Source organism: Nesoenas mayeri (genome assembly GCF_963082525.1).
Source record: "Nesoenas mayeri genome assembly, chromosome: 3".
Taxonomy (NCBI): Eukaryota; Metazoa; Chordata; class Aves; order Columbiformes; family Columbidae; genus Nesoenas; species Nesoenas mayeri.
Genome location: NC_137544.1, coordinates 1143604 through 1164108, shown reverse-complemented (window position 1 = coordinate 1164108; position 20505 = coordinate 1143604). Strand labels below are relative to the sequence as shown.

The 20505-nt window shown below is 56.9% G+C and overlaps 1 protein-coding gene across 1 annotated transcript in view; it reads left to right on the top strand.

The window, feature by feature from the left end:
* The first annotated feature begins 8165 nt into the window (after window positions 1–8165).
* The window catches only part of SELENOI (selenoprotein I), a 30727-nt gene continuing 18387 nt past the window's right edge, over window positions 8166–20505 (top strand). The window contains exon 1 of the mRNA XM_080342599.1: window positions 8166–8259. Coding sequence (XP_080198725.1) covers window positions 8212–8259 — 48 coding nt within the window. The 5' untranslated portion in view covers window positions 8166–8211. The remainder of the gene's footprint in view (window positions 8260–20505) is intronic.

The window sequence follows — 20505 nt, the reverse complement described above, 5'->3', positions numbered from 1 at the left end:
CGAGCGGTCCTACGGCTAAGATTAAGACCAGAACCAGGTGAAGAGCAAAGGCAGCATTAGAAAGTACCGGTTTTATCAGCGGCTGCGAGACAACAAGTGACACGGCAAAGCAATAGTTTTCCTGCAGTGAGTACTTGTCACACTTAAAGAAAGGGCTGTGGGGCAGAATCCCTGAGCTGAGCCGTTCCCACGCAGGTGCCTGGATCTGGGGAGCTTTCCTCCAGCTCTCGGCCGGGACAGCAACTGCTCCTGCCGGTGCTTCGCTGTTGAGCAAAAGCCTTTGTATGACCAAGGTGGAGAATTACGTTCCTCCGCATGTTCCCCGGCAGCCGTCGGCCGTGTGTGACGTTAGTGTTTGTGCGGCCAGGACAGGCTGGTGGCAACGGAGCCGTGGTCTGAGAACGTGTAACCAGCTGGGCCTGCACCCGTGGGCTGGTCGGAGGCTTTTGCTGCACAGTTCCTGCAACGCCGCTGGAAACCCAAGGCCCGAGCCCTCCTGGAGAGCTGCCCAAAGCCGTGGGTCAGTACAATCCCCCGGTGTCTTTGCTAATAAAGTAGTCGAGCTGGACAGGGCTGGTCTCTGTATCCTTTATTTTCAGGTGAGCCCCAGTTGTGCGTGACTGCAGCGTCTGGGCTGTGCAGACAGGCGGGTGGCAGCTGGGCCATGGTCTGTGGAAAGGTGTGTGGAAGGAGTGTCTGCTCCTTTCAGGGTGTCTGCTCAAGGACCCTCTTGAGCGTCTCAAGGGATAATAAGAAGGGGAGGAAGGCACAGAGCAGAACAGGGAGTTAGACAGATGTGCCCCGCAAATGAGAAGGGAGGCGGTGGTGGGAACCCAGCCTGGTCAGTCCCGCTGATGGTGGCTGGGAGGCTGAGAAGGTTTATTCCAGCGAGGTTATCTGAGCGGGGAGCTGCTCAGCTGGGAAACGGAGGGAAAAAAGAGGAAGCAGCCCCCAATATCCCGGCAAAGCCTCCATGGAGACACCGGCAGGAAACAGAGCTCGTGTTGGGAGTGTGAGCTGCAGGGGCTGGGGGCCAGTGACTGGTGAGGCCTGTGGGGTGTGAGTGGATTTGGGGCAGCTACTGGAGTCAGACTGGGGCTCTGGGTGGCCCTGGCCTGTGGTGTGAGCTACTGCAGTGAGGGGGTCCCAGTGCAGCTACTGCAGTGAGGGGGTCCCAGTGCAGCTACTGCAGTGAGGGGGGTCCCAGTGCAGCTACTGCAGTGAGGGGGGTCCCAGTGCAGCTACTGCAGTGAGGGGGGTCCCAGTGCAGCCACTGCAGTGAGGGGGGTCCCAGTGCAGCCACTGCAGTGAGGGGGGTCCCAGTGCAGCTATTGCAGTGAGTGGGGTCCCAGTGCAGCCACTGCAGTGAGGGGGGTCCCAGTGCAGCCACTGCAGTGAGGGGGGTCCCAGTGCAGCTGCTGCAGAGAGTGACTGGGGTCCCAGCAGAGCGAGTGGGGTCTTCTCCCCCGGGTGGGGATGTTCTCCTGCCATGAGCTCCCTGGGCAGCGCTGAGGGAGGCGGGTGCCGGGCTGAGCAGCGGCAGCTGGGGCAGGACCGTGGGTCACAGCCCACGTGCTGGTCCCGGCTGCTGGGGGAGAGAGTGTCTGTGTCCCCAAACCGAGGCTGCGTGGGGCGAGTGTGGAACCCACCAGCAAACTTCCAGCTGGACCAGCGGGTGAGTTGGGGGTCTCAAGTGCAGGCGGGGGTGTCAGGTGGGGGGAGGGTCATAGAGTCTCCTGAGCTGGAAGGACCCACAGGATCATGGAGTCCAACTGCTGTCCCTGCACAGGACACCCCACAGGTCACCCCGTGTGTCTGAGGACGGTGTCCAGTCTCTTGTTGAACACTGTCAGGTTGGGGCCGTGACACCTCCCTGGGAGCCTGTTCAGTGTCCAGCACCTCTGGTGAAGAACCTTTTCCTCATGTCCCACTGTCCCCCCTGGCACATCTGCTGCCGTTCCCTGGGCTCTGTCACTGTCACAGAGCAGAGCTCACCCTGCCCCTCCTGCTCCTGCTGAGGAACCTGCAGCCCATGAGCTCTGCCCTCAGGCTGCTCTGCTCCAGCTGAGCAAACCCAGGGACTGCAGCCGCTGCTCACACGGCTTCCCCTCCAGACCCTGCACCAACTTCGCAGCCTCTTCTGCACACTGTCTAGCAGCTTTGTCTCCTTTTCTCCTGTGTCCCAGCCCTGCACACAGTGAATGCTGCAGGTGAGGCCGCCCCAGCGCAGAGCAGAGCGGGACAATCCCCCCTGCCCGGCTGGCCGTGCTGTGCTGGGTGCACCAGGACACGGGGCCCTCCTGGCTCCAGGGACACTGGTGGCTCATGTTCAACTGGCCACAGACCAGAACCCCCAGATCCCTCTCTGCAGAGCTGCTCTCCAGCATCTCGTCCCCTCGTCTGTCTGTACAGCCGGGGTTGCCGTGTCCCAGGTGCAAAATCCGGCACTTGCTCTTGCTGAACTTCATGCAGTTGGCGATTGCCCAGTTCTCCAGTTTGTCCAGATCCCTCTGCAGGGCCTCTCTGCCCTCCAGAGTGTCAACAGCTGCCCCCACTTACGTGTCATTGGCAAACTTACTAATTAACCCCTCAAGTCCTGAATCTAAGTCATTTATAAAGACATTGAATAGTGCCGGCCCTAAGATGATCCCTGTGGAACCCGCTAGTGACTGAGCCCGACATGACCCCATTGACTAGAACCCTTTAAGCCCGGCCCGTCAGGCAGTTGCTCACCAGCTGCATTGCGTGTTTACCCAGCTGTGTGCTGGACGCCTTGTCCAGGAGGAGACTGACAGGCACAGAATGGTTTGAGGTCACTGATGGCTACGCTGAAGTCCCCATGCTCTTCCCCACCACTGCAACGCTTCAGCAGCTGTCCCGGTGTGGGAAACTGCAGCGGGTCTGTGGAATCCTTGACAGAAAATATGGGAGTAGAGATCAGCCTTGAAAATATTAAGATTTACCCTTGAGAAGGATGCGAGTAAAAGTGTATCCGGAGGTATGGAGTTGTACCTGTGAGAGAGAAGGGTATAGAAGAATAACATGGATGATAGCAAAATTAACCAATGAGATGTTAGTGTCGTAACTTGTAACCAATAGTGAAAAGACACATGAACTGGTAGGATTGTATAAAAATGCACTTGTAGCAATAAATGGCACCCTATTACTTCAATCTTGAAGGAACTTGGTCCATGTCGTTTGTCCGTCTCAACTGCGACATCTGGTGATCCCGACGTGATCCTGCCTGGAAGAGGATCTCGCATAACAAGGTGACAGCGTAAAAGCTGTGAACAGCCGAAGAAGAGCTGTGGGGACAGAGCCCGGTACAGCTGATAAGAGCAGCCGAGGAGAGCTGCCGAAGATCCGGATACTCCTTTACTCGCATCCTTCTCAACGGTAAATCTTAATATCTTCAAGGCTGATTTCTACTCCCATATTTTCTGTTAAGGATTCCACAGACCCGCTGCAGTTTCCCACATCCCGGCCCAGGCGAGAGGGTCCTGGGTGACCCCCCAGCACCGTGAGCAGAGCCTGGAGCGGGGCAGAGCCGCCGTCCCACCTGAGCGGAGGCACCAGCCTGTGCGGGCAGGACAGAGTGGGGACATTTCACCTGCTGGACGGTCACACCATCAAGCCAGCTGATTTCCCATCTGTCCTCAATGTCTCTTCAGCTCGTGGCTCATCCCTAATGGCAGGAGGAGCTGCGGGGTGTGTAGCTGCACCCTCTCCTTGAAAAACAGGGACAAAGAGCATCCCTGCCACACGTGGCAGGTCCCTGTCGCACACAGAGCCCCAGACAGCAAGCAGCTCCGTCTCCTTTATTTTCCCATTGCTCCTCCTACAGCTGGACAAAGCAGGTTTCCACCGAGGGCAGGGTGGGTGCCGTCGCTTAGGCTCGGCACGCAAAATAGACGTCTCGGTTCTGCCTCTCCTGGGAGGGGACCCTCTTCCCCGAGGGGAAGGTCTGGCAGGTCCGTACGTCCAGTGATGACAATCGCAGCAAATGCCAGCGGGTCTTGGCGCTGAGTGGTGGGCTGGGGAGCAGAAGAATGTGAAGGATGGTTAGCGGGGTGCAGGCAGCGGGTACGGAGGTGCAGGCAGGAGTTACTGGGGTGCAGGCAGGGGTTATGGAGGTGCAGGCAGGAGTTACTCGGGTGCAGGCAGGGGTTCCAGAGGTGCAGGCAGGGGTTACCGGGGTGCAGGCAGCAGGTATGGAGGTGAAGGCAGGGGTTACAGGAGTGCAGGCAGGGGTCATAGGGGTGCAGGCAGGGGTTACCAGGTGCAGTCAGGGGTTCCAGGGGTGCAGGCAGGGGCTCCAGGGGTGCAGGCAGGGGCTCCAGGGGTGCAGGCAGGGCTCAGCCATCGAGATGTGCTCCGAGGGCACTGGGGCACCCACAAGCCCAGCACTTTCACCCAGCAGAGCTGCAGAAGCAGGTTGAGGTTGCAGGGTTGTCCCCGCAAAAGGATTTGTCCAATCTGAGTCTTCACGGGGCTGATACAACCCCAGGGCTCCCAAATCCCGAGTCCCCGCTGGCTCTGCCTGCGCCAGCACCCCACACGTGCACCCCAAGTCCTGCTGTCACGGATTGCGCGGGTATTGCAAGGAGAACACAGGCAGAATGGGGAGATGTTGTCTGTGCCGTGTTCAGAGCTGATGCTGCAAGACCAGCCCGTGCTCCCCAGTTTGCAAACACCCACGACCTCCAGGACACAAATATTAATGCAGAAGTAGCTCTGCACTTTGGTATTACCCAGGTGGGTTCAGTCACACGTCTGCACGAGGAAGGAACCTGGGGATGGGGAAGAGTTTGAAGGGATAGAGGGAAAATAAAGATGACTTTCAAGGCCACCACCGCTTCTGCCCCTTCGAGGACACATTGCCTGTCCCTCCAGGGGTTGGTGACAGCCAAATGTCAAGTCAAAAGACATGGACTTGTTGGAGAGTGGCCAGAGGAGCCCCAGAAATGATCCGAGGCTGGAACAGGCTGAGGGAGTTGGGGTGTTCAGCTGGAGAAGAGAAGCTCCGGGGAGACCTTAGTGCGGCCTTTCAGTGCTTAAAAGGGGCCGAGAAGAAAGATGGGGACAGACTTCTCAGCAGGGCCTGTTGTGATAGGACAAGGGGTGATGGTTTTAAACTAAAGGAAGGAGATTCAGGCCGGACATGATGCAGAAATTGTGCTGAGGGTGGTGAGAGCCTGGCCCAGGTTGGCCAGAGAGGTGGTGGCTGAACCATCCCTGGAGACATCCCAGGCCAGGCTGGACGGGGTCTGAGCAGCCTGAGCTGGTGCAGGTGTCCCTGTCATGGCAGGGGGGACTGGATGGGCTTTAACGGTCCCTTCAACCCAAACCATCCGTGATTCTGTGATTTGATGTGCAAGGAGAGGCAGAGAGCTGTGTTATTCACGCTCAAGAGGAAAAGGCAAAGGGGAATCTTCTCATAGTCTACAGCTACCTAAGGGGAGGTAGCAGAGAAGAGATGATCGAGATGTGAGAAGCTGGAGGATGCACCTTGAATTCTGAGGTGCCTGGTGACAGGAGCAGCTATGGGTACAGGTCAGAACATGGGCAGATCCAGCCAGATATAAGGAAAATATATTAAGGTATTTTATCTGAAGCCCTCTGAGGATGACTGGAGGTCTGTTTGGGTTTTTCTTCCTCCTGGATTTGACACCGTGTGGAGCCTCGGCCACATCACACTAGAGGGCACCCACGTATTTCTGCTGGCGCCGGCTCCGGCTGCTCCCCCGGCAGCTCAGCCCCCGGCCTTTCTCAGCCCATCTCACATCCCGTGTCACCATCCTCCTCATTTGTCGGGCATTGGAACAGGCTGCCCAGGGCAGTGCTGGAGTCACCAGCCCTGGAGGGCTGGACAGACGGACATGAGGTTCTCAGGACATGGGGCAGGGACAGGGCTGGGGAACGGTCGGACTCAATGATCTCGAGGGGCTTTTCCAACCAAAATGATTCTGTGATTCTGTGATCCCAGGTCAGTGTCATGCTCAGAGCTCGAGGCAAGAGGCAATTGCTACTCTATGCCCCCACTGAGTTTTACTTTCATTTCATTCTTGCTAAAAATTATTTATCACCATCTTTCCATCCCCAACATACCCATGGTGGCTTCAGTGCTGGAGAGAAATATCCAGCCACTCAATCCATGTTTCAGCAGGGCTGTGTCTCCTCTGCGCACCTTTGTGCCCCAGAGATGCTGCTGAGCTCCTTCACACGCTCCAACGTCTGCAGCATCTGCCCTGACGTTCCCAGGAGGTTTTGGGGTTCGTCAGCCCACATGCACTTTGGGTGATGCTGGGGGAGCTTAAACGGGTCCTTTCGACGTCACTTCATCACCCGCAGCCCAGGCTGCGTGCACAGGGCTCTGTGGTGGTTGAGTGGACACATTCCCTTTGCCACGGGCAGATCGGTAGCCAAGACTGGAGCAGGAGAAGCAAAGTATGTGCACATGTCTGGTTGCTAAAGTCAAGTCTTTTCAGCAGTCAGTTTGGTATAATATTCCCGTTGCAGCCCTCAGCTCTCCTTGGCCACACTGACGGTGGGAAAGGTCCCAGGGAGCAGCAGAGCCCGTAGTGTGTCCCACAGGTACAAAGAGAGGAGAAGGTGGGACATGGAGCCCATGGGACGCTGCTCCAGTTTTTATGAGGGCTTTGAAATTTAGAAACATCCAGGATTTCAAACACGCAGCCAGGAGGATACTTGCTTTAAAAACCAACCAACCAACCAACCAACCAACCAACCAACCAACCAACCAACCAACCAACCAGCCAACCAACCAACCAACCAGCCAAACAATCAGTCAGTCAACCAACCAACCAATCAACCAATCAACCAACTAACCAGCCAGCCAACCAACCAGTCAGCCAAACCAACCAACCACTCAACCAGCCAACCAACCAACCAACCAACCCAGAGATTTCTAAATTAGGAAAAAGACTCAAATCCTGGCACGTTGTTCACCTATTTCTCCCCTTTCAGGTTAATCTGGTTTCTTCTGCTCTCATTTTTCCGAGGACAGAAGGTTTGGGCGAAGAAGAGAAGGACGATCAGGTGCGGCACTGGCTCTCCCCCAGACCTCTCTGGTTTCATCCCACCAGCCCTGGGCACTGAGTGCCACCATGTCCCAGGGACATCGGTACTCACAGGTCAAGTGGATGAGGGCATCTCTCCTTTTCCTTCATGGGCAGCACAAAGTAGGGAACAGGGTACAGCGTCCCGGTCTTGTCCCAGTAAAACTCATGGTGCTGCTGGACCAGCTGCAGATAAAGGTAAACGTCCAGATGCACACACAAATGCCCAGGAACACGTATGTGCACACACAAGCATATGCACACATATGTGCATACACATATGCACAGGTGTATGTGTGCACACACACATAACGGAATGAGGAATCACAGCATAGTTTGGGTGGGAAGGGACTGTTAAATCTCACTCAGTGCCAGCCCTGCCATGAGCAGGGACATCTGCACCAGCTCAGGCTGCTCAGAGCCCCGTCCAGCCTGGCCTGGGATGTCTCCAGGGATGGTTCAGCCACCACCTCTCTGGCCAACCTGGGCCAGGCTCTCACCACCCTCAGCACAAACAATTTCTGCATCATGTCCAGCCTGAATCTCCCCTGTTTCAGTTTAAAAGCATCGTTGTTGTTGGCTCATGTCCAATGTCTCAGCCCAGCACCCCAAGTCCTTCTCCTGGGGCTGCTCTCCATCCCTGCATCCCAGCCTGGACCGACACCGGGGTTGCCCCGACCCAGGTGCAGGACCTTGCACTTGGCCTTGTTGAACCTCACGATGTTCACATGGCCCCACTGCTGCAGCTTGTCCAGGTCCCTCTGGGTGGCTCCCGTCCCTCAGGTGTGTCCCCTGCACCACTCAGCTTGGCGGCACTGCAACGTTGCTGAGGCTGCTCTCGATTACACTGTCTGTGCTACTGGTGAAGGTGTCAAACAGTGCTGGTCCCAGCACAGACCCCCGAGGGTCACCGCTTGTCACCCGTGCCCACCGAGCCCGTTGCCCTCCCGCCCCGCAGGGGGCGCCCTCCCGCTGCCGGCCGCTCGCCTCTCCCTGGCGGCGCGGTGGGCGGGGCGCGGTGACGTCACGGCCACGCCGGGTGGGCCGATGCGGCGGCGGGAGGCGGTTCCGGCGCGGCCTCGGGCGGCGGCACCGACAGAAGCGGCACCGGCGGCACCGGCACCGGGCGGCCATGGAGTACGTGACCGCCGAGCAGCTGGCCGGCTTCAGCAAGTACAAGGTACCGGCGCGCCGGGCGGGTCGGGGGACTGCCGGGGGCCGAGCCGTGAGGCGCGGAGCTCGGGGGGCGCCTCGGGGCCTGGCGCCGGGCGGGGGGGTCTGAGGGGCCGGGGCGCTCAGGGGCCGCCGTTTGACCGGAGGTACACGGGGGAAGGCGGGGCTGCAGTGAGGCCGGAGCCGAGGGACGCTGCGGGGAAGACACGCTGGAGCCCTGTGCCGCAGCGAGGAGGCTGCTGGAGGCCCTGTCCCCGTGGAGGGGCAGCCGTGGGGCCGGTGCCGTGGGGCCTGGGGAGGGGTTCCGTGTGGGGAGGGGTGGTTGTATGAAGAGGAGACCCCCCCGTGTCCCCCCCGGGTGCGGCTCCCCCCCCACCCCACGCGTGGGTCCCTGGGTGGGCCGGTTCAACACAGTGTCATAAAATGATTTTTCCTTCTTCCCCCTCGTTCCTCCCCCAGCACCCCCACCGGGAAACAGCTGGGGGAGGACCCGCGAAGGTGTGACCGTGGGAGATGTGGGACCCCCCTCCTCTCAGGAGGGAACAGGGGGCTGCCCTGTGCCCCGCAGCAAGTCAGGGGGTGTCCTCCTGCAGACTGGGCCCCCCAGCAGGTTCAGGGACGCTGCGTGTGATGCTGCGGGGTGCAACATCCAGCGTGACACGGTGTGAGCGTGTCCGTGTCTCAGGTGGGCACCCCTAGGCTGTTCCCCCCCAGTTGTGGGGTCTGTCGTGGGGACAGCAGAGCGAGCGGCGGTGACAGTGTCATCGCCTGCCAGCTGTGCCCCCTCAGCCATGCTCCTGGGGCGGGGACGCACCTTTGTATCCTACAGTGTTACTGACGGGGCTGGGATCACATTCAATGCATGTTCACCCCCCTAGGCTGTCCCTGTGGGTGTGTTCACCCCCCTGGGCTGTCCCTGTGAGTGGGGGACGATGCTGGGTGCCATGTGTCCCCCCACCCCTTCCTAGGCTGGCAGCAATGTGGTCAAGAGAGGTAACTGTGGCTTGTCACCTCAGGCAGCAAGGACAGTGCCCTCCCGGCCTGTGCTGTGGCTGCTCCTGCTACGAAGGGGCTGTGGAGGAGGGAGCTCTGGATGCATGCAGGTCCATGTTGTGGAGGGATCACGGTCAGCCCAGAGACGCCCTCACGTTTAGCTCAGGACCATGTTGCTCCTGCCCCGTGGCTGCTCCACACACAGTCAGACATGCAGAAACGTGCCAGACCTCGTCCCTGTTTCCTGCACGTGTGCCAGTTTGTGTCTCGTTCAAAGCCCTGGAAACCTTTGGAGGAAGCTGCTGTAAGTGCCAGCGGACTCTACCGCCACAGTTTAAATCCCTAGGGGATGATTTTGGGCCCAAGTGTGTGGCATCCTTAACACCAGATTGTGTGTTTATGTGGAGGGCAGGGTGTTTGCCAGGTTTTTCCTTCTCCCACACCAGCAGTGAAGTTAAAAGGTTTCACTTCATAGTGTTTGCTTTGCTCTTGTTCTAGGATCCGTCACATGGGGCCACGCTGCAGATAACCATCCAGGGTGGCTTGCAGGGTGTCATTTAAGCGCGCAGGACATTTGGGACAAGTCTGATGCGTTCAGGGAGCGCAGCAGGTGACGTGCTGTCTTGTAGGGCTGGGCGAGGCTGTATGCGCGGCGCTGGGCTCCTCCTGGCGCAGTCTGTGTGGGCAGGGGTGGCTCACGCTCTCCTTTTGCACGTTCAGAGCTGATGAGGTGGAGATAAATGCACTTGGCAGAGCGAGTCCAACCAATGTGACAGGTTGCGTGAGGTTCCCTGTGGAAGGCGGATTGTAATGCAGTGGAAGGTAGCGGTTTTGTGTGGGTGCCGGGCAAAGGTAAGCAGAACACTCTCAGCTTTGAGCCACACCTCCCCAAGTGACTAATTTCGCTCCTACAAAGACAATGCTTTTGCTTGAAGAGGGAGCCTGTCACACGTTGAGCCTGTTTCCAGTAGCGCCTGGAGGGATTTGTGGTGTTCTGCCTTCCCTCTGGGTACCTGTGCGCTGAGGACGGGCTCTCCGCCCTCTGCAGGTGGTGCTGGCACTTGAACTTGGGAAGCTCCAGATGACTGGAGCAACCTTCTCGTTTGTGTAGCAAGCACCAAAGACCTGCTCCCAGGTCATGGTCCCTCTGAGGATGCCCCTGATGAAAATGCCGTCGCAATTAAACCTATGAACAGGACTCCAAATGCAGCCCGGGGTGAGGAGGAGAGTCCCATCTAGCACATAAAGCACAGCATGGGCAGCGCCAGCCGCTTACTGGCACCAGTTGCACACTGTTGTTGTGCTTCCTGGCCTTGGTTTCGGGTGGTGTACAGTTGAGATGTGGCAGCAGGTCTTGGATGGAGGAACCGCTCCCAGCCTGGCACAGCTGAACCAACACAGGCCAATAAAGCCGCGTGTGCCCTCGGGGCAGGAGTTCCAAGAGATTGTGGTTTTCCTGAGTCAATAGGGACTTTGATAAGGGAGGGCAGGTTCACACTTAGTGCTCCAAGAGCATCATTTCTGGTGTGTTTGGGTGCTGGTCACCAACAGCATGAACAGCGCTTGGTGGAGATCCCACAAGCTGTGCTGAGAGCAGCAATCAGCGCTTGCACGTGGGGCACTGACCCCCCAGTCGCTCTCTCTGCAGGGCTCCCTTCCTACGGGTCTTGTTCACTTGGGGAGCTTTGTTTTTGTTGCTGTTTAGCCTTGAGAAAGCAGCTGATTCAGGCACAAATCTGTGAGACCGGGTCACAAATTCCAGCATCGCTTTAGGCATTGGGGCTTGTCGTGCTCTGCCCTTCCCTTGATGTGCGACGCCAGATCCATCACCACTCTGTTGGTGAAAAGCCGCCTGACCTTCTGGGTGTGCAACCAACTATTCTTGCCCAAAAAACTTCTGCAACGGCATAAACTGTTGTCCCAAATGGGCAGAGCAAGGAATGAACAGTGTGGAGTGTGTGTGGATGGCAATGGGAAATAATGGAAGAGTGATTTAGCTGTTGCTGAGCTGCTTTCTCTGCCTCGTCCCCAAAGCAGGGCTGCGTTTAACCTTCGTGGAAGGGGTCGGCGTGTGGCAGCAGCACAGCAGGTCACCTCAGAAGGTGGCTCACGTTGAATATGTACCCAAAGCCAGCGTAGCTGGGACGCTGCTATGATGAGCGACTGCTCCAAGGTGGGACCATCCGCAAAGGTGATGCGTGGTGAGAACCAAACCCTCTGCGGGAAGACTCCACCGGGTCCTGCTGCAAATGACTCTGCCGCAGCCTTTGAGCTGTGCCCGGCAGGAGCTCTCCAGCCCGCACGCGGTAGATTTGGAGAAGAACAAGCAGATTCAGGGAGATATGGAGGAGGCAACATGTGTCCAAGGGAAGGAATGTGTCCCTGCTCTCGGAGAGGAGCTGGTGTCCCTGGAGCAGGAGAGCTCCATGCAAGACAATCCACAGTGTTCTCCAGCCCAGACTGGTTTTCTCCTCGCGTTGCTGCCAGGAGCGCAGATGGGAAGCGGCGTGTCAGGAGTCCAGATGGTTTTAGCTTTGCAAAGCACACATTTCTCCTGGCTGGAGGAGAAGGAGGTGTGGGCTCCTTCTGGCAGACGCTGGCTTGGTGCCGCGGGTGGCGCGGCCTCGGGGGAACCGTCCTTTATCCGCTCGGGAAGGGACACCCAAGAGCTCCTCTGACTCAGGAACCTGTGCAGCAAAAAGCGCCACGTTATCAGAAAGGTTTTATTTGTAGCTCTAACGCTTCTTCAGTAGGAGACGGGGGTTTGGGTGGAGGTCTTGATATCAGAAATAAACCTCTTGTTTTGAGGCTGTAAAGCAGGATGCGTGTGTCAACCCTCTGAAGAAGAGCGTACCAGATGCTTTGCTGGTGGCGAGTGTTGAATGTCCTCTGCCAAAACCGGGCGCTGTGTGAGTGTTGAGCATGGAATGTCCCTCTGCCAGGAAGGACACAGCCAGGCCCTGCTGTTACGGAGTGAAAACCTTGCAGCTGGATGCCAGAGGTCATGATCTCCTTCTTAAAAACCTGTCTGCAAATTGCTTTCTGGCAGGCTTCTGGGCAACTGCCTGTAAGTTATGGGGGGGGGGGGAATCAGACCATCTGGAACATTCCCAGGGGCTTCTGCTCCTATTTTGCTTTCCCTAGGAGACAGACCTCCCCCTTTCTTCCCTCCAGGCTGCCTCCGAGTCGGGTTTTCACAGAGCAACCCAAACGTCTCGCACTTGTGCAGTTGTCTCTGCCTTTCCCAAGCGCGGTGCCCGGAGCTGGGTGCAGTGCGAGCTGCAGCCTCGCCAGCGGAGAAGGGGAGGACGGCTCCGTGCGTTGCACTCAGCACTGGTGTCACCTCTGCTCGTGCGTCGTGGCAGGCTGCACGTTGCTTCTAGCAGCATCAGGACTCTCACGGCTCATTTTGGTGAGTCGGGGAGGCTGCTGCTGCGGCACCAAGAGCAGCTGCGGGAGGTGAGACCGGCTGCAAGGGAGGGCAGGATGCTGCAGCTTCACGTGTCCTCTTCGTTACAGGCAGCTTCCATGGTTTGTCACTGTCTTTTTGTGTTCCATTTGCGTGCCCTGTGTTTTCCATCGCTTCTCATTGCCTGCTGTTGTGTGAGCTGCTTGTGCTTCTGCTTTCTCCAGCTCTCTGTGGGGTCCTGTGCCGTCCTGGTGTCTTCTGGGATGGAGCCGCTGGTGACTGTTCCTGGGGCATGTCTTGCAGCTGGATGAGCGGTCGCTGCGTGGCTCTTTCATCCAGCTCACGTAGGAGCAGGAAAGGTACTCGAGTGCTGTGTGTTGTGCTCGGGGCCCTGGCCTCACGTGTCAGCATCTCTACTTGTGCGTGTTCCTCACTGTGTGAATGTGCAGGTACAATGTTGTGATGCTGTCTGAACCTCGGGCTTGTGTCACCCTCAGGAGTACCAGTTTGGGGGAAATGCTGGTGAAGGAGGACGTGGGAGCGCTGCCTCTCACGTGTGGCACGGCAGGGACGCCAGAGAGAAGGCAAAAACTCAAGTCACGTTTGGGTACAAAGTGGGCCAGGCTGGTGTCTCACCCCGGAGGCTTTGGGAGCTGCTGTGGGCTCAGTAAGAGGAAGGTGAATTGGGGCTCGGGAAGTGCCTTTTATAGCAAAACCACTGCACCCCCAAACATTCCCAGTTCCGTGTCCTCGCTCCTGAGCCAGAGCTGGTGACGGCAGCCGGTGGGCAGCCCGCGGCCAGCAGTGGCACGGGGCCGGCTGGCGGCAGCCTGCTCACCAGTGGCTCTTGCAAAGACATTCTTTGTCTTTTTACCTGTGTGGGCAGTAAAATAAAGTGTCTGCTGCCACACGGCTGCTGGGCTGAGGCCCGGGAGCAGCCGGCAGCACTCAACCGCTACACAAAGCATCCAGACTCGCTGCTCGTCCCGCGTTCTCTCTGCAGCGACCTGCGCTTCGCTGTGCATGTGGCCGTCGATCTGCTGCGAGTTGGTTCTGTTCTCCCAGCACGGAGGAGCTCGGCAGGTCCTGGCATCGCGGTTCTGCTGAGACACGTGGCGCAGAGCTGCCCGGAGCCCCTGTCACAGCAGGGGTGGCATCCCCTGCCTCGGGAAACAAGGGATCTTCTCCAACCGCATGTTCCTGAGGATGGAGAAGGCACCTGGTACCGAACATGGATGTGTGGCTGGGAGCAAGAAACCCTGTGGTGGGTTCATCCGTAGCGGAGATTTTTGCACCAGGAGATGCTGGTCCATTATGCCAATAAGAAAGATATTTGGGTTCTGCAAGGTGCCATTTAAAATGCTGTTTCTAAGAGCTAACACTATAAGGAGAGAATAGTATAGATAATATTACATCTCTTTTAAGTGGCAGGAATAGCAAGTGGTGTCACGTCAAATGGGGTGTCAGTCCATGTACAGCCCCTGTCTGTAGAAGGTATTTCCCACTTTTTAGTCATTCAAGCTATTATAGGATTTTCTTGCAAGAAAACAACTCTATTTGTCATTTCTGGTGTCAGATGGAAAGGATGTTCCTAAGGGCTTCTTGCTGCACTTCTCTTTTCCCAAGTAACAAACAACAGGACAAGGGGAAGTGACCTCAAGTTGCCCAGGGGAGGTTGAGGTTGGATGTGGGGAACAATTTCTTCCCCAAAGGGCTGTGGGGCATTGGAACAGGCTGCCCAGGGCAGTGCTGGAGTCACCAGCCCTGGAGGGGTTATCTTAGAATGACAGTGTGTCCTGGGCTGGAAGGACCCACAAGGATCATCGAGTCCAACTCCTGTCCCTGCACAGGACACCCCACAGTTCACACCGTGTGTCTGAGGGCTGAACAGACCCGAGATGAGGTTCTCGGGGACGGGGGCTAGAGGTGGCCTTGGCAGTGTGAGGTGAAGGGTTGGACTCGATCTCAGGGGTCGCTGACTCCTCGACGTACAGCGATCCCCTGGTCAGGGTCACTGCAGCCGCTGGCTTTGCAGGAACGTTGGGCCAGGTTCTCCTGCAGTGTCAGGCGAGACCGTAGCTGGGGAGAGCCCGTGTGCTCAGTGCCCCGAAGAGCTGGGCATCTGGCCTAAAGGATTTCTTCTGTTTTGTGCCAAGTCCTCTCCTCCCAGATGCTCTTCTCCCTTCCCTGCATCCTTGTCCCTGATCTCTGTGCTGTCAGCAGCCCAAGCCAGCACCAGCAGCGAACCTGCCAGGCGACGCAGCTCCACGAGTCAGGCGTGTATCACGCTTCACCTGTTGATTGAACAGGCTTTCGAGGTCTCTTAAGCCGGTCCCACGTGCTGTCCTCTCTACCCTGAAGAAGAGCTTGCTGTTCCCTTCCACTAGCCTCGAGAAATCCTCTTGCCTCAGGCTCGAAGCGGCACAGAGAGCAGCGTGCAGCTGCTGCGCTGCGGGAAGCAGATGGCTGCAGCCTGCCCCTGGCAGCATTTTACAGCCCTAAAGAGATCTCTGCAGGGTTTGCTTTGCAGAGACATAAAGTGGCGGTTCAGACCGGTGGAACAACAACAAAACCGAGAGAGCAGCAGGAAGGGAAGGCTTTGGGATGCCAGCGATGTGATGGGAGCCTTGAGGCCGCGGTGATTCAAAGGCCACTCTTGTCCCCAGACTAACAGCTTGTCTTCTCCTGCAGAGTCCTGAGCAGGTAGGCTGTGAAGGAGGAGAAGCTGTTGAGCCCTGTTCCTGAATCACTTAACTCCTTCCCCAAGGACTCTTTAAATTGCTCTGAGCCTTTCAACAGCCACAGCTTCCCAAGGTGCCACTCGGCCGCACTGTGTTGCAGAGGATGCTCTGAGGAACTCCACAAGTCCTCCTGGACTTCGTGACACTTCACATGAGCAGCCGCAAAAGTCAGAGGTGTTTTTCTTCTTTCTTCTCCCACTCTGCAGTGGAATTCAGGGGTTTGAACCTCTGCCCAGCTTAGTGTGTCCCTTGCAAATCTGCCGTGGTTGGAGGAGACAGCAGCAGCTCTTATAATGAACTAGAAACAACCTCATTCATGAGCTTGGGCTGAACCTGTGTGTGTGCTAAGCAATGAGGCGCGGGTAAGGGATTTATCTTGCTTTCCAGAGACACTCCTGATGTGGGTTGTAAGGTTTTGGTGAGTGATGAGCTAATCCCACTCCCAGGACCTAATCTGTGTGCGTTTACATCTCATCATCTCCAACAATCCTGAAATAGCTGCTGGATCTCAGGGTGCTGTTTGCTGCTGCCACAAGTCTGGTTTCTGAGCGTTGACCTTTGCTCTATGGGGAATCAAAGATACTGAACCTTGTTTCAGTGGGGGATTCCCAGACTCTCTGCTTTTAGCCACACAGTGGTGCTGACGAAGCCTTTTGTGGTCGGGAACCTGCTGCTGTTCCACTCCGCAGTGGGTCCTGCAGGGTTTCCGGGAAGGAACCTCAAACCTCTGTGGGTTTTGGTGTGAGAAGGAGACTCTCTTGGGGACTTGGCTGCAAACAGCAGGTGCAGCAGCACGGCTGTCGGGCCGGGGCTGCTCTTCTCCAGGTGCTTTTTTGATGCTCATGGGGTGATGCTTGTGCTGCTGCAAACCCCCTGTCTGCCCCTTCCTTCCTGGGAGCGGAGCTGTTTGGCTCCGTGCTCTGTTTCTCTGGGTTGTTTTTGCAGTCCTTACCCTGCAGGGTGTGAATTGGGCAGCTTGTGTGTGCGTTGAACAGGTTCCTTGTCCTGTCCCGCAGCAGGAACCCTCCCAGCTCTTCTCTTGCTGTGCAGGTGAAGGACGCAAGATCCCTCCGCATCCTCGGCCCCACCTGAAGCAGAAGGTTCCTGTCCCATCAGCTGAACCCAGGTGCCTCTCTCGTGGGTGTGAGCGCAATGGGGCGCTGGGAATGCAGAGCTGCTCAGCAGCCTTTGGCTCTCCAGATTCCCTTTGGAAAGGAAAAAGTCTGTTATTTACTCTACATTTTTGCTTTGGATATCTGGTAGATCTTTGCACACACCTTCCTCTTTGGAGCCTGCTGCGCTGGTTGTATAGGTGTCCCACACCTTCTGTAGAGCGCTCCGTCTCCATTGGCACCATGGGCACAGAGCTGGTGCCCAAACAAATGAGCGCAGGGACGTGGAAGGGAAGGAGCAGTTGAGGTGGGTGACACTAATAAGCGTGTGGGGGTATTTGGCTGTTTGGGCCGTTTCCACGAGCTGGGGCAGCCGTGTTGCGGCTCTGCCTACAGTGCTCGCCCACTGTCACGAGGTGCGCCAAGCAGTCACTTCAGAATACCTCAGGCTGCTTGTCAGTCCGTCTTGGGTCTCTTTAATTGCTCTGAGAGTCTACTGCCATGTCTGTTGGTGCGTGTTGAGCCTTGGCTACAATGAACTTCATCATAAAAGTCACTCTTTACTAATTAGCAGCAAGTGTTTGGCTGTTGGGACTGTTTGGAAGAGAAGCGGAGAGCGTTGTGGAAATTCAAGTATCACTTTCCATAGCTGGCTCGGGAAATGGCCACGTTATCAGGGCTCGTAGAATTGACCTGACGTGCTATGCTTCAAGTCTTGCACAATTCGGGGTGTCAGGGCTTGCAAAGCAATGCAGCTTTTTTTTCTGTTAATTGTGGGTTTCCTCTTTGTGGATGAGGCAGGATGAGGGTTATGGTGCGATAGGGGGTTATGGTGCGATAGGGGGTTATGGTGCGATAGGGGGTTATGGTGCGATAGGGGGTTATGTGCTTTGGAAGACAACAGTTTTGTTTGTGCCCGTTGCATAGGTTCTGTTGAAACTTGGTCGTCTTCCCCTTCCCTCCCAGCAGCACCTCGTTCGTCTGCGATCGGCTCCCGATGTGTGTGGGCTGGTGCTTTCCTTTGATACATATACTTAGAAGTTCAAGTTGATTTATTTTTTCCTAGGGATTGTAATGAATTCTCTTCCCTTGCGCTGACTCGTGTGTTCCCCTGGTTGGCGGGTTGGCATCAAACCCAGCTCTGTGCTGGATTCGACCCAGTTCTGCCATGATCGCGTCCTCTGGAGGGGAGAGCGGGGCTGTGGTCCTGTGAGTGTCTGCAGCTCCCTGGAGAGGATAAATCCCCAGCAGAAACAGAGTTTTGGGGTGGTCTTTTGGCCTGAACGCCCTTGGGGGGCACAGGGTGGGTGCTGAAGTGTGCCCAGGGGTGGCGAGTGGCTCCTGCCGTCTCTCCCTGCTCCCTTCTGTTCTCCTCGGGCACCAGGAGCAGGATCGCAAAACCAGCCTGACCCCCCATCAGGTACTCCAGCCCTTTGTTTTGCAGTCCAAACCAGCAGGAAAGTCTTTCGGCTGTCACTGTGTTATTGTAATGGGTTTCCTGTTTGTGCATTTTGGCTCCTGCCTCTTCTTCCTCCCCAGAGCAGTTGCTCTGATCCCTCGCTTCCCACCCCACAGCTGCTTCTCTAACCACATCCCTGCCTCGGCTCCCTGAAGGTTCATCTTTCCCACTCCCGTACTCACCATCTGTGTGTCCGTTCCGCAGCCGATCCCCTTGGACTGGAGCAGAAGTGGTGGTGACCCATATTCATGGCTATTTAATGCTCCCAAACAGAGGGGGAGCTCCTGGGTGCAGCTGGAGCTGGCAGGCCGCTTGCTGGAGCCTGCCATCAGCACCAAGTGTTGCTCCACGTTGTGTATCCATGGGGAAATGATTTTCCCCCACCAGCACGATGACGAGACGGGGTCGGCTGCTCGTTCAGGGGCTGGCACAGAGCAGCTCGGGCAGCCGAGGATCAGCTGGAGCGCGGGCTCCCTGTCGGGTGCGTCTTTGTGAGGTGGATTCCTGGGGTGACCAGGGGCAGGTCCTTGGAGCAGCTCTGCTGGGGCCAGGCTGAGAGTTGGGCTGTTCAGCTGGAGGAGCTCGGAGGAGACCTTAGCACGGCCTTTCCGGACTTAAAAGGGGCCCGTAAGAAAGATGGGGACAGACTTTTGAGCAGGGCCTGTTGTGATAGGACAAGGGGTGATGGTTTAAACTAAAGGAGGGAGATTCAGGCCGGACATGATGCAGAAATTGTTTGTGCTGGAGGTGGTGAGAGCCTGGCCCAGGTTGGCCAGAGAGGTGGTGGCTGAACCATCCCTGGAGACATCTCAGGCCAGGCTGGACGGGGCTCTGAGCAACCTGAGCTGGTGCAGATGTCTCTGCTCATGGCAGGGGGGGCACTGGGGAGCTGGGAAGATCCCTTCCTTCCCACCCAAACTATTAAATGATTCTTTTATGGGCTGCTGTGCTGCAGAGCAGATCTGGCCCATGGAGGGGCTGGGTCAGGCTGTTTGCAAACATGCTGCGTGTCAGCTCTGCCTGGGCTGTTTGCTGATGTTTTGCATCCAAGTGTCCTTGTTCTATCCCTGTGTGCTACCTCAGCTCTGAGGTCAAGCTGTTGTCCCCGTGAGCATTGCTCTCCCTGTAGCCAATTCCTCCTCCTGGAGCGGGGCCATTTCTGCACACTCCTCAGTCACCACGTCTGTCGTCTCAAACATGTCCTGTGCCTCCATAACTGTGGGGAACAATTTCTGCCCCAAAGGGCTGTGGGGCATTGGAACAGGCTGCTCAGGGCAGTGCTGGAGTCACCATCCCTGGAGGGTTGAACAGACAGATGAGGTTCTCAGGACATGGGGCAGTGCCGGGGTGGATTTATGGTTGCTCAATGATCTTGAAGGTCTTTTCCAGCCAAAGCGATTCTGTGATTAGAAGGAAGAGCGAGCCTCTCCCCAACACTCATCACCGTGGGCTTTACTGGAGGGGTGACCCCACGTCCGTGTTTGCAGAAGGCAGGAACAATCCCCCAGCTGGTAGAGCGAGAGCCAACGGTCTGAACACGCGAGAGCGTCGGCAGGGCAGAAATCTGGTTTTCAAATGAATTTCCATGCTCTATGGGGCCCAGGGAGCAGAAAGGAGCCTTGTGCTCAGCACAGTGTCTGCTCTTGGAGGAGCGGGCTCTGACCTTGCCAGGTCCCCTACATGCCATGTTTTGATGCGCCTGTAATTGCTAAATGTCTAAAAGCTGCATGGTGAAGAACAGGAGCAGACGGGAGCCCGACCCCGCGGCTCCTGCGGTGCGTGCGGGTTTGCCACTGCCAATGCGCTCCCTTCTTGTGCCAGCCGAGAAACGACCTTAGAAAAGACAAACACACCTGGAGTTAATAAGTACCATTAAAGCCCGGTGTGGCTTCTGCATCGGCAGATCGTGGGCATAGTGCAAGCGTGACTTGTTTGCACTGGCACGGCTCCGCTCAGCTACGTGGACGGGGGTTTGTTGAGTTCGCTGCCTCCTGGCTTATCTCGAGCCTGCTGGGAGAAGGTTCTTAGCCTTGTGCCCTTGCCATGCTTAAGGAGATTTATAGGAAACAGCCGTATGGACGTGGTGGAGCTGCTGTGCCGAGCTCCCTCTGCTCCCGCTGCCGGTGTGGGCGGTGAGAGATGGGGCTTGTGGAGCTGGCTGGGGTGTCCACAAGCAAAATAGGGTGTCCAAAGGCATCTGTGGCTGCTGTCCCCAGCTGTGCCACCACCTCTGTCCTCCCCAGCCCGCCCCGGATCCATTCAGGTGTGACACCGGGTGACAATGTTTGATCTGCCGCTGGCTCCTGGTGACCAGATTACATAAAAGCGACATTGCTTTTCTGGACAGGACGGCTGTTGGTAGAATCTGGGCTGTAAATCTGTATTGCTTTTCCTCCTTGGACACATAATTGGATCTTCCGGAGATGTCCTGGTTGCATGATTAATGTTGTTTTTAAGCTGTATGAGCCATTTGCTCTGTTCTTTTCTTAAGAAGTTTAAAACCAAATCCCGAGGGGACTGGCTGGGCTGTGCTGGCTCT